The sequence below is a fragment of the Nanorana parkeri genome, unplaced genomic scaffold (assembly GCF_000935625.1).
Source record: "Nanorana parkeri isolate BGI_ZX_2015 unplaced genomic scaffold, ASM93562v1 scaffold165, whole genome shotgun sequence".
In the NCBI taxonomy this organism is placed as follows: Eukaryota; Metazoa; Chordata; class Amphibia; order Anura; family Dicroglossidae; genus Nanorana; species Nanorana parkeri.
Window position 1 is genome coordinate 395,908 of NW_017306433.1, and position 12,808 is coordinate 408,715.

The 12,808-nt window shown below is 41.7% G+C and overlaps 1 protein-coding gene across 1 annotated transcript in view; it reads left to right on the plus strand.

Moving 5' to 3' along the window:
* The window catches only part of UBR3 (ubiquitin protein ligase E3 component n-recognin 3 (putative)), a 132,347-nt gene that overhangs the window by 87,151 nt on the left and 32,388 nt on the right, over window positions 1-12,808 (plus strand). Inside the window, exons 28-31 of the mRNA XM_018554562.1 lie at window positions 5,741-5,851; window positions 6,535-6,741; window positions 7,492-7,628; window positions 12,674-12,759. Of these exons, the coding sequence (XP_018410064.1) occupies window positions 5,741-5,851; window positions 6,535-6,741; window positions 7,492-7,628; window positions 12,674-12,759 (541 nt within the window). The remainder of the gene's footprint in view (window positions 1-5,740; window positions 5,852-6,534; window positions 6,742-7,491; window positions 7,629-12,673; window positions 12,760-12,808) is intronic.

The window sequence follows — 12,808 nt, forward strand, 5'->3', positions numbered from 1 at the left end:
TGGGGGGGGGGGGGGGGGGTGCACCCTCACTTGCATCATACAAGCGATCGGGTGTCTTTACAGACGCCGGACCGCTTGTATGTAAACGGCCATCGCGGCCCTTTAAAATCCTGGCGGGTTCCCGATCATGCGCGCCAGGGGCCGCGCGCAGGCACGAAGGACATCTAAAGACGCCCACCCGCATCCAGGAGACTCCCGTGCGATAAGTGCATTTTTACATTAAGTTTATATTTTTTAAACGTGGGTCTAAAAAACAATTCTTAGTTGACCTACAGTTCCACTTTAAGGAGGAAAATGCCCTCTTTGTAGCGATTTTGAGGCGAAAGGACTCTCCTGAAGCATAAGAAGGTCCTGTCGCCTATCAAGCATATGTGTTATGGAGGTATAAGAAGTAACCAATAGCCAACTAAGAAATGTTTGCTGTAAATTGCAGTCAGATTGGCTAGTAGGGTTACTGGACACCATTTTATCAAGTAATCCTCCTTCTGCAGACTTTACTTTGTAGCCATTCTACATACATATGTTAAATACCACAGCAAAGTTTCTAATTCACTCCCTTGTAATCTCTGGCCTTGACTACTGTAATTCCCATGTTGTTGGCCTACCACTAAACACGCTATACCCCCTACTGTCTATCATGAACACTGCTGCCAGACTTATCCACCTTACCAGCCGATAAGCATCTGCCAATCCCCAATCCCTCCACTAGCTCCCACTTGTCCAAAAAATAAAATTCAAAATGCTAAAAATTACATACAAAACCATCTACAACTCTGCCCCAAACTAATGTCACCCACCTCATCTCAATATATCATATAAACGATCCTCTCCGCTCCTCTTAAGACCTCCTGATCTCCAGTTCTAGTCAACTCCACATTCTCAAATAATTCATCCCCACACAGCTACCTCCTCATGTATCACTTGCCCCTCCCTTTTAGATTGTAAGCCCTTACCTTCTTGTATTGTAATTGTAATGTCTTCTTTATATTGTAAAGCGCTGCGCAAACTGTTGGCGCTATATAAATCCTGTATAATAACGATAACTCCTCCCATGCTCACCTCCAGGATTTCTCCAGAGTGTGTCCCATCCTCTGGAACTTTGTACCGCAATCTGTGCGCTTATTTCCTACTCTGTCCAGTGATGGCAATGAGCCTAGCTGGAGCTGCTGTAAACGTATATGTAGAGGCTGATTTCCTAAAGGAGTTGAGTTTTTTTTAGACAATGTGTGAATATTCTCTTCTGATATCTGATCATGTTAAAAACAACTTCCTGTGCACTTTTTTCATCTGAACTATTTTCATTCAAAGGGAAGATGAATTTGCTTCTCACATGATTATATATTCAAGCAATTTATCGTGTGAAGTTTTTCTTTTAACTCCTTTCTTTTAACTGAAAGCAGACATGACAGTAGAATTGCTAACCAGGGACTAGTATGTTGTCAAAGCTTCTGTTAAGGGCTTGCGCACACAGCTGTCAAAAGGAGGCAATCCTTGTGCAGACTCTACAGCCAGGGCCGGATTTACTCTCTCTGATGCCCCAATACCGGGTTCCTCAATGAGCCCCCCTGCCTCGGTCGCTATGGCATGTAAGGGTGCTGGCTGTCACTGACACATCTCAGCAGTGGCCGCGGCGCATTTCCCGCTGCGGCAGATGAGAGCGGTGTTCGGAAAGGAGGAGGCGGGGCCCGCCTAAGAGCAACCCCGCCTCCTCTTACATTACTGGCCAGCGACCTAATAGCAGGTGGGGCAAGTGATGTAAAGGAGGCGGGGCCCATCAATAGCAGAGGAGGCGAGGCCCGGGGACGGAACAGGAGTCGGGGCTTGGCGACCACAGAGGGGGACAGCGCTGACAGGTAAGAGATCTCAGACCCTGCAGAGCCCACTATAGAGCATCTATGGTGGGCTCTGCAGGGTCACTCTCCGGTGGGCTCTGCAAGTGGCATAACTAGCAATCACGGGGCCCCATACAAAATTTTGCTATGGGGCCCTGTGATTTCTAGTTACGCCCCTGGCAGCATACAAGTGTTCTCGGCAACATCGATGAGATAATTTGTACAAAACAAGCGCAGGTTTCCCGCTGTACATTTAGCTCTGCTTGCCCAAAGCAGGGTTAAATGTAGAAAACAACTACCGGCCCGGAGCTGCATGTCCCGGCCGTCGGGAGATAGGAATTCCACACCCATGCTGTTGGCCTTGTGGACAATCCGGCCCTGTCTATAGCTCCTCCTGCTGTCTCACATGGTAAATAATAAATATTAATTTCAGGTGGTTTATGTTTACCTGACTAAATAGAAATTAGAAATATTTTAAAACGTGTTCAAAACACTCTACTTTCCCTTTTTGTTTTCTCATAGCTTCTCGTCAACCTGTGTGTGTGATTTTTATACCTGTCTGGTGTGAACATGCTGCATGAAAGGCAGTTTGCTATTTTCACCCATCTGTTTTATTTCAAGCCATCTCTCACTTCAGGCTTTGTACTGCCATCCATCATGTGTTGAACATACCTAGAGGTGAGCGAAGATTTATGGGCTCGATATTCGAAACAATTAGTCTGTGAATCACCAGGAACAGATTTTTGCCACAACAACTGGCATGAAAACTGTCAGTGCTCTGCAGATTTGTGTAAGGGAGTAAAGCAGGAAGCGTGCTTAATACATGCCAGCAATTAACAAGGATGTTAAACCTGTTCACTTCTTAGAATAAGCTGCTGTTCTGTAAATATACCTTCTTGTTCCTTCTTTAGAGCAGAGCTTTTCATTTATAATCTCATTTCAATACACTTTTATATTGGAGTTGCATTTTATAATATATTTAATATAACATAAATAAAATACTTGTATAAGTGGAGGTTACAGAACTATTTTAGGTGCATTCACCAATACTAAAGAAGTCCATGTGGAGATTGTTCCTTTACACATGTTACACAGACATTTAGGGACTCGGTTGAAAGGGTTTGGTTTGCTTAGAACTGCTTCTCTCGTCAAACAAGCTTTGTGTCCAGCGCAACCCCAACGGAAGACGAGGCAATTTGCCTTGTCATGGATGGTGCCCATTCACACCACCGCATTGCGGTAGGAATGCGGTGGTATGCGCTGAAAAAAATGGGCCATGCCTTTTTTCAAAACAGTGGGATGTGAGATGGTACAACCACCTCACACCCCACTGTGCTCGTAGAACTGAATGAAATGTCACTTGTGATTATTTCAATAAAGTTCTAACAAAAAAAGTACACAATGCGCCAGGGCACTGCACACCAGATGCTATGCTTTTAGTGCTGCATCTCGTGTGAATGAGCCGTTAATGGGAATGCAAAAGCAACTTATAGTAGTTTTAATGCAGCTTAGGGGGATGTTAAGTGTAGATCAGAATAAGACCCACAGCAGGTCAATGAACTGCGTTATCTCTCATCTCAAACTGATTTCAAATGCAAGCAGGATGCATCTGAAAGCTTGTTGCATTTACCTATTGACACAAGCCCAATGCAGCACACTAGATGCCATCGCACTGCTATACAGGGATCTACATGGAGTGTACAAATTGTACACTACCAATAAAGTAAAAAAAAAAAAAACATGTAAACAGTGTCAGCTCCAACAGAGTGTGATACAACGCTCACTGCCGGAGCTGCTACAACGCACTAGCCCACCCGCTGATAGGCTATAGTGAACAGGCCCTGAAGTTTCACTTTAAAATCTTCTTTGTGAAGCTGTGTACACCAGTCGCTTGCTTTAGATTAAACAGAATACATGGTGCTCTTGGAATGTCCTATTCTTACATATAAATAAACTCCTGTTTTTTGTGTTTTTTTTCTTTTTTCCTTGAAGGTGACAATGGCTAAGTATTCGTCTGCCAGGCAGTAGCTAGAGGCTTTTAAAAGCCGAGTTTACCCTCTGCTGTCAAAGGAAATTGATTGTTTGTGTTTCAAATGTATTCTTTTGTATGTGACAAATGGAATTGCCAGAGTGTGATTAAAGTACCTAAAATTTCTTGTGAATTGGTTTGGCCAAGTATTGATTGTTCAGGTTTGTGAGCAGATAGATGTGCAGTGATGGCTGACCGTAGGTCAAGCTTTGGGTGCTTTTACACATGAGCTTGTCTGTATGAACTAGGAACATATAATAGAGGTTTTACAAATAGAATTTTTCATTTCCTCCTAATTAACAGGCAAAGATTGCCAGTGTTTAATGTTTGGGTTCAATGCTACCAGACAGCTGAAATTATCCTGCCCATTTTACTATGCTGGGGCATACAGTTTAAGAATTTGGCTTCATCAATCATAGTCGATTGGAATTGTACCTGGCCTTGTGTCACAAGAACTAAACACCAGACACAATTCAAATCATTTCTAACAGCTGGGATGTTTTTGTCTTCAAACCGTAAGCTTTCATCAAACTGCGTGTGAGGCTGGTTCTTTTAAAACTCTGCTGCCAATCAGATTTACATTGGGCAAAGCCATTCTGGTCTTTCCCAACTGGGGTTAAATATAGCTTTGTAGTGACGCTGTCACCAAAAGGTGAGAGCACAACAAATAAGGTCTAATAAATGCTTACTTGCAGCATTTTCATTAATTTTTTTTTTTCTTTCAATGTGTCTCTAAACTTGCTAGAATATGTGGCTACTTCAGAAAGTCAGTTCCCTCCTTCCTTGCATATCTTAGCCCTCTCCCTTTTTGGGAGTTTGTGTTGGCCAAGCTCCGGAACCCCCACCTCTCTACATACCTGCTTATGTAGCAGCTGGGGAATGAGAACAGAGAAATGCCACAGTTTTTACTTGAGCTGGAGCAGCTGATATCACATCCAAGATGGCGGAGCCCAGCAGAAGTTTCAGGACTTTTGAATGTCTACACAAGGGAGGCTTTTACAAGCATACTGTATGCCCAAAATACAGTGAATGCACATTTAAACTTATGGGAAGGGGGTTGTTGAAGTGAACAATGGTCTCTGTGGTCTGGCAGTAGGGTCTCTGTAACACATGGGTCCCTATGCCATTACTTCTTCTATGTTTTGTTACAGCTTCTGTGCAGTGATAACCTTATTCTGCATTCTGCGTAACCCATTGCAGCCAACTTTGGGGATATCTTTAGTATAGGTTGAAAACCTAAGCTGGAATTCCTCTTTTAATTTTAGAAAGCGGCGGTTTGCAGTACCTTATAGCAACAACTTAAACGTGATATCACTGGCCTTCCAATTTTAGGCTGGTGAAAGCAGATTTCTGTTTGATTGGCTCTGCCTTTCCTTTGTATTGTTAAATAAGCTTTTAGGTTTCTGTGAGATCTTTACAATACAATGCCCAAGTGAAATAAAGCTTTCATTTATGATTTGATTGCGTGGTTTTGGTTAGAGAAAATAAGTGAAATACTATTTTATGTCCTTATGCTGTGCAGCCTGTTGCCGTCCCGCTGAGAAGCCTTTTCAACAGACTCATTAGATATATGCAGGTGCTAGTTTGGTCAGTACTTTAAATAATAATTCCAGTCATTTCAATATTTTGTTTTCTCAGACTATAATTCCTCTAATTGTGAATGTTGTCTGTATGTCTTAGTAGAGAGAGCACTGGTGTCCTGGGTTCAGTATTGACCACTACCTGCATGGTATTTTTGTGTGTGTGTGTCTGTCTTTATGGCACTAGAATAAAAATTACCTGAAGGAATGGTTCATTTCATCTATGAAGAACTGCAGCTTATATTGAGTCTGTCTGAATGTATAACAAATAATTAATTAATGTCTTTTGATTTTTCCAGAGTTCTTGCCTTCAATCAGTGTCTATAGGCTGGGAAGGAGGTGTCTATGTACAGACCTGTGGCCACACACTCCATATAGACTGCCATAAGTCTTACATGGAATCATTACGTGTAAGTAGTATTACTAGCAAAAGGTATATGTAATACAAGACTGGAGGGAGCAGATTGCTGCGACTGCTACATATGAGGATAGCGGGATTGACACTTGGGGATCATATTTAGAGATTAGCTTGAGCATAAGTGGGACCTTGCTTGGCATTGAGCTCCAGCTTTGCAGCTATGCCAGTCACTCTACTGGCCGATAATGAGTCAGTTGTTGGGGGAGGGGCACATTTCTGAGCTTGCATGATGCCTAGTGTGACTTATTAGCACGTGGATCAGGTCCCAGTTTTCATTAGTGAAAATAAAGGCCAAACTTTTTTTTTTTTTTTTTCTTTTTTGGATATAGTGGGAAAAATATAATTTTTCAAGTTTTTATTGTTGTCTTGTTCCCTGCTTTGGATATTTATTCTATTCGAATCTCCCCCCAATGACCAGACTTGTCACCAGGACTGAAAGTGAGGGAAAATCCAGAATTTTACGTTGTCGCCAGAAGAGAAATGGAGGGAAAAGTTTCCAATGAGGACACTTGAGAGATTTCCTCATCCTTTTGTGTCCACAGAACAGGCCTCACTTTGGCTTTAGATAGATTTTAACGATTGGATATGGAAGCCTTAGCTGTGTGATTTTCTAACTTCTTTCAGGAGCATGTTTTATTAATGTTATATGATTCATATTATCCTTTTTATTTTCAGAATGACCAGGTCCTTCAGGGTTTTTCTGTTGACAAAGGAGAATTCACATGTCCTCTCTGCAGGCAGTTTGCAAACAGCGTCCTTCCGTGTTTCCCCAATAACAGTGTGGAGAGAAGCCACTGGCAGTGTCATTCTTATGGGAACAAGAGTATGCAAGAGCTCATCAAGGAGGTGGAGGAGCTTCAAGAACAGCTGGGAACTTTCCCAGTAAGCATCAGTGTAAGGCCAAAACATCTTGTTACTTTCGCTCTGTCACCTCATCTCCTCATCTGTCAATTGCCATCCCTACTCTAAGTGTAGAGAGATGATTGGTTATTTAATCGATGTGCCTTTTTGAATAACACGCTTGTAGAAAATAGGTGGGATTATTGTGGTGATGACTAGTGGGCTAGAAAGCATTCATGCATATCATCTAGCAGTAGGGGTGATTTTAATAAACTAGCGTAAATTCAAAAAAGCTATTACCAAATTGTAGTTGACTGTTTTTTGGAGTTAAGAACTGAAGGGATGGAAGGGCTCAAATAACTCTTTATAATACTATAATGTATAGAGAGGATATATAATGTTCTTTTTATAGCTTAGATACTGAGAACTCCAGGGATAAGATATGCTGACCAGAATTCCTAAATTTGTGAATAGAGTTCTTCCACATTTGTATGACTGCTATAGCAAAAGGTCCTAACATCTGATATTCACATGCTTGTCTTATGTGAATTCATTAGATTCACCACCTGCAATGGTGGCTTCCACACTATCCCACACTAACCTAAGCTAAAAGCAGACCTAATAAGAACGAGGCAATGGCTAAAAACTACCTCTGGAGATGTTAGGAAATACGAATTCATGGTGACAGGTCCATTGAGTTAAAGGAGGTTTTGGCAAATGTTCACTTCCCATGGTTACTGTGTGTTGCCATATTCATGACTTGCACTCGCACATGCTATTCTTTTCTTTTAGTCAGAAACCAATTTAAGCAAGGAAATGGAGGCAGTGATGAAAGATATCAAGAGCACCACTCAGAAGAAGTACACTGACTACAGCAAGACGTTGGGTTCCCCTGACAATGATTTTCTGTTCATGTACTCTGTCGCCCGGTAAGTGTCCTTTTTTACACTGTACTCGAACACCTACCGATATTATTAGGCATACCATCTCTCAATAGTATCTCTGGTATTTCTATACCACTGAAAACGATATGGTAGAAGATGAAATTCAAGCTTGGATAGAGATGGAGTGGTGTGGTCATTTGCTTTTTGCATCTGGTAAATTTACTTACTCTTATTAACTCTCATTTTACTTAATTGTGAATAGAGGGTTCTACAGAATGTGATGCAGCTTTTTCTTTCAGGTTAGCAACTCTCATTTTCTTTGCAGCAAACTGTGGTCAGATAACTTAGTCTAAGTTGTAGATGGGATTCTTTTTATACTGGTTTGTGTGTATAATGAAGGCTCTGTGGAAGCCAAAGGAAGAAGAAAATGGCAAAGTCTTCATGGCTTTCTTGTCAAGCCTATATTTATTAAATACGGTTTATAAGTTTTATTGAATCACTCATCACACAGTTGTAGGCATTCTCCAGTCTTTCTTTTTATGGTCTTATTCATTTAAAGAAGAACTCCAGGTAAAAATTGTATTAACCCTTGCAGTGGGGCTACTCCTGGGACTGCAAGGGTTAAGTGCTCGATTGGGTCTAGAGATCTTTTGAGGTGGATGGCTGTGACAGTGCTCCCTCCTGCCTGTCGTCTCCTCCACTGAAGCAATGGTATGACCCTTGGTGTCCTCACTTCTTCTACTCAGTGTGATGGACGTGATGACTTAGGTACCTTAGACTTCTGCAGCAGAGGGGGAGCTAGGCTGGAAGGACCAGTCTAAGAGAAAGCTGGCTCGGAGTATCAGGTTAGTATAGCTTTCCTATTTTCCTCCCTAGGTGAGCAGTTAATACTTGCAGTGCTGGGATAGCCCCACTGCAAGGGTTAAAACATTTGCCCGGAGTTCTTCTTTAAGATTTTTCTTGGGTTGCTTTCACACCATACACAACCTGCTTTACATTTATTATGAAACATGGTATTGTTATAACACAAAGTGCCCTGTGAGCTTCCTACATTCATGTTCCATTTGAATACAGTCTTACTGGAGGACTCTTGTGCAACAGAATAAGATCATTCTGCTGTATGTTTCGATTAAAGGGGACCTAGTATTCACAGGCCGGATTAAGTAAAACAAAGTAAATGCTAAAGCAAGTCATGCACATATAGATTTTCTATTACCCCCGCAGGCTGAGCAAGAGAAAATTACTGGATTTCCCCATTCACAATAACATCGTCGATGGAAGAATCTCCTCTGCGGCTGCCTGAACTCCTGAATAGTGACTGCATCTGATAGGATGGAGTCACTGTTCGGCCAAGAATTTTTTCATCCGACTCAGTCAATTTTTAAACCATGCTGGCTGGTGCTGACAAGTCTATCAACAACTTAAATGTTGACCTTTATGTAGAAGGGAATAGCAGAAGCTCTTTATTAATATTTAAACAAAATCCAAAGTTACTCCTGTGAATATCCTTCTAATTTGTAATAATTGAAATATAAGACGCATGTTAAACCGGTAATGAAGTGTCAAAAGTAAGACAGTGATGCTATAAAAACAATGCAGAGTTCTATTCTGTATTTGTGCAAACAACTGGTCAAATCTTTACATTTCCTAACAACAGATCCATAGGATGTATTTTGGAAAAGGCCATAATTCTGCATTTGTAAGCCTTTTACTCTACATTCTTTAAGAAACGGAAAAATAACAGAAGTAGAAAACAGCATTCCGCTCCTATGCACATAATTTCTGCTCTTGTTTCCATTGCGCCGACGGTAGACAATTTTGCAAGCCGTGCGAATCGCCTGAGGAGAGGTAAATTCCCGGTGGATGCCCTTATCAGCAGAAACCAGATGCAACCCCGAGCAAGAGTATTATCAATGTTAAATTGTCTTTTTCCCTTGGAGTAGAGAGGATTAAAACATTCCGTTGGAAATGGGTGGCATTAGCAGCACAAACTTAGTGATGGTAATACATAGAGGCTGTCTTCTGTGAGCAATGGAAAAATATCTCTAAAGAGCCTGAGAAAAATTGTTGCTGACATAAGATTTCAGGACCATTGCTTGCATTAATTTTCTATTCATGAAATCTTATTTAAGAAGCTTAAAGAGTTAAATGACGTCACTGGAATCTGCTGGGAAGCATGGAACACACACACACACACACATTTCATATCTTTATTTGTCAGTATTGCAGATGATTTTGTAGCAATATTCTTAAAACATAAGATATTTTTGAATGAGGAAATACAAATATAGATAATTACCATTCTGGTTTTGCAAAATGTGGGGTTTAAAGTGACATTAAGGGCAAAAGGACTTACCTTAAATGATGCCTCTTAATCCGATCATCTTCTTTCTTGTAGTTTTCAGCTGTCCCTCCAGCGCTGGTGCGGGTCTCCAATCCAGCGCTGACTCCTCTGTCCTCCTCTTAGCTCATGTCCCACGGAGTCTGTGCGGTGTGCACGCTGCTCCATAGACTTACCTTGTGTCTCTCCTCGTCTCCCGGCCGAACATCTGAACTGCGCATGCGCCCGCCTCAGATATTCGGACGGGAGCGCGCGGAGAAGACTCTGGTAAGTATTAACCCTTTGAAAAAATGTGTGTGGGGGGTTAATCGTTTGCTTGCTGGCAGTAGATATATGCAAAAACCAGTGAGGGTTTAAATACCCTTTTAAGGTTTATATGGAAAGTAATTCCTTCCTTACCATTAGACCTGTGCTGGCTAATTAACTAACTGGTTTAATGTCAAAGTGAATGTAAACCTAAGAACACAGATGTCATATATGGCAGCTTATCAATCCTTACATGTGGTGGCCGCATTCATTTCCCTTTTTTAGATTTGTTTTTCCTTTCACCTAGGACAGACCACCCCACCTCTCCTCTTTTCTCTAACACTGGGGGGAGGGGAGTTTGTAGTCCACAAAGATTTCTGGGAAAATGCTAATTGTTAAGCGGGCAGCGAGGGTATAAAGCACAAGAATTTATCAGCACGCACGGTTTCTGATTGATCATCTGGTATTTTTTCACTTATTAAACAGATATAACAAAACGCTTTCAGTGGTATATTTAACAGGCCACAATGGAGCAAATGAGAGACGTTCATTGTTAGAGTTTACATACACCTGTATTGCCTCTTTTAAAGTCCCCATTCATATAGGTATCATATACTGTACATATATGCATTTCTTTGTATCTATCTTTATTAGGCAGCCATTAGCATGCTTTGATTTTGTTAAACACACACACACCCCCCAGTGATTCACCTGGATCTACCTGCTCATCTCTCCACCTGCATTTTCACGAAAAGTCTTCTAGCCAAATGCTATTTCAGGGATTGTTTAGCCTGTTTAGTGCAATTCTCATCAGGGATTGACAGCTCAGGTCCTTGAGGCCCCGTTCACACCAAAGTGTCATTTTTTCGTATTTGTATGTGAGGGTTTAGCTATCTTTTTTTTTTTAATTACACATTTATGCACGTTTTGCAAATTTTTGCGTGTCAATGGACGAACGTGCATGAAAATGTGTTGTGTGTTTCCATTTAAGTCTATGGGGGGAAAAAGAGCTGCAAACTGCCAAAAGAAGCTTGTGTACTTTTTTTCTGCGTTTTGGTATTTTGTTGCTCAGATGTGAACAGGGGTCATTGAAAATCATGGGATTTCTTGTGTTGGGCATTTTGAAGCGCTTTTTCTATTACTCCAAGACGCCTAGGGGTGAACCAGGCCTTAAGGTGCCCATACACTTTACAACCCTCGCAAGACTTTTGTCTTGCGAGGGTTGTAAAGTACTTAAAAAACCGTACGATCTGCCCATCTTGGACATGCAGATCGTACTTGCGAGGGGCGGGCTTCCGATGACTGTAAAGCTGAACGGGCAGTGTGCGCATGCGCACACCGGCTCGTTCGGCAGTCATCTCTCGATCATGTTAAAAACCAGCCGAAAATCGTACGATTCTCGGCTGGTTTTCCAACATGCTCGAAATACAAAAGTCGTGCGACCGTACATTAGAAACGGTCACACGCCTTCCATAAAACTGCACGATTCTTGTACGATCGCGGGATTTCCCGCGATTCTCGTACGAGAATCGTGCAGTGTATGGGCACCTTTCCAGTATGAGGTATTTTCATAACAAAAAGTCAAACAACCAAGATTTTCTATTGTGCAGCCAGGTATGCAGTGAGAGTAATTCTACAGCTGTCCACAGGAAGTACAAAATAAGTAGATAAAAATAATAATATAAACGTTTATCCAGAATCAAATCTTGGACCAATAGAGGTGTGTGAGTTCTCTGCGTGTTAGCTGCTTGCTCTGTAAAATATAGGAGATGATATACAGTACAGAATGATGTAACAGGAGGCTGTAGTGGCACCCTTATGTACTGGGTGCCGAATCTGTTTGGGGCGAGTTACTGTATATGTCAGGGGAAATATATATCAGGGGAAATAAGCTTTCTGTAGCTGCAGTTTCCTTGGTTGCATTAAAGGAGAAGTATTGGTAGACTAAAATGTACTCTTTCCAATGCTTAGAGAAAGTGTGGGACACTGCAGCTGTCACATGCCAGTTCTGTATCCTGAAAGCGTGGCAATCTTGTAACCTCTGATCATTCAACTCGTTGTCTTCTCCCTGCAGAGAGCAGTGACACTCAGTTACTGCTCCCCACAGGGATTATCCCTCCCCTCTCTGTTCCTGCATCGCTTGTTGGAGGGACAGACAGGGGAGGGGTGGGCACACCCCTGCAAAGAAGCAGTGCCAGCTGTCAATCAGGCAGGCAGCTTGGGCGGGTCCCGACAATATTGACGGGGTCCTTCACAACTGCAGCACGGCTATATGTGAACTTTGCATCTCTGGAGTACATAAGTAAATGTACTCCTGTGACCCAAAAGAGAAGTAAAGCCTTTACTTCTCTTTTAACAGTACGTTTTTTTAGTTTTACTTTTAGCCTTCATTTACTGAAAGCATATGCAGTGTTTCTTTCTTTGAGAAAGTTTATTAACTGTACATGACAATTGTTGCTGATTAGTAGTGTGACATTAACACCTGTTTCTCTTGTATTAATAGAACAAATCTGGAACTGGAACTTGTCCACCGTGGAGATAATCTGTGCTCTGGAGGAGCTAGTGCTGGTGGCAAAAGATCTTGCTTGAGTAAGTTTAAATTTTTGGTAAACGTAAGAAAAAAAAAGTACAGGTGTGG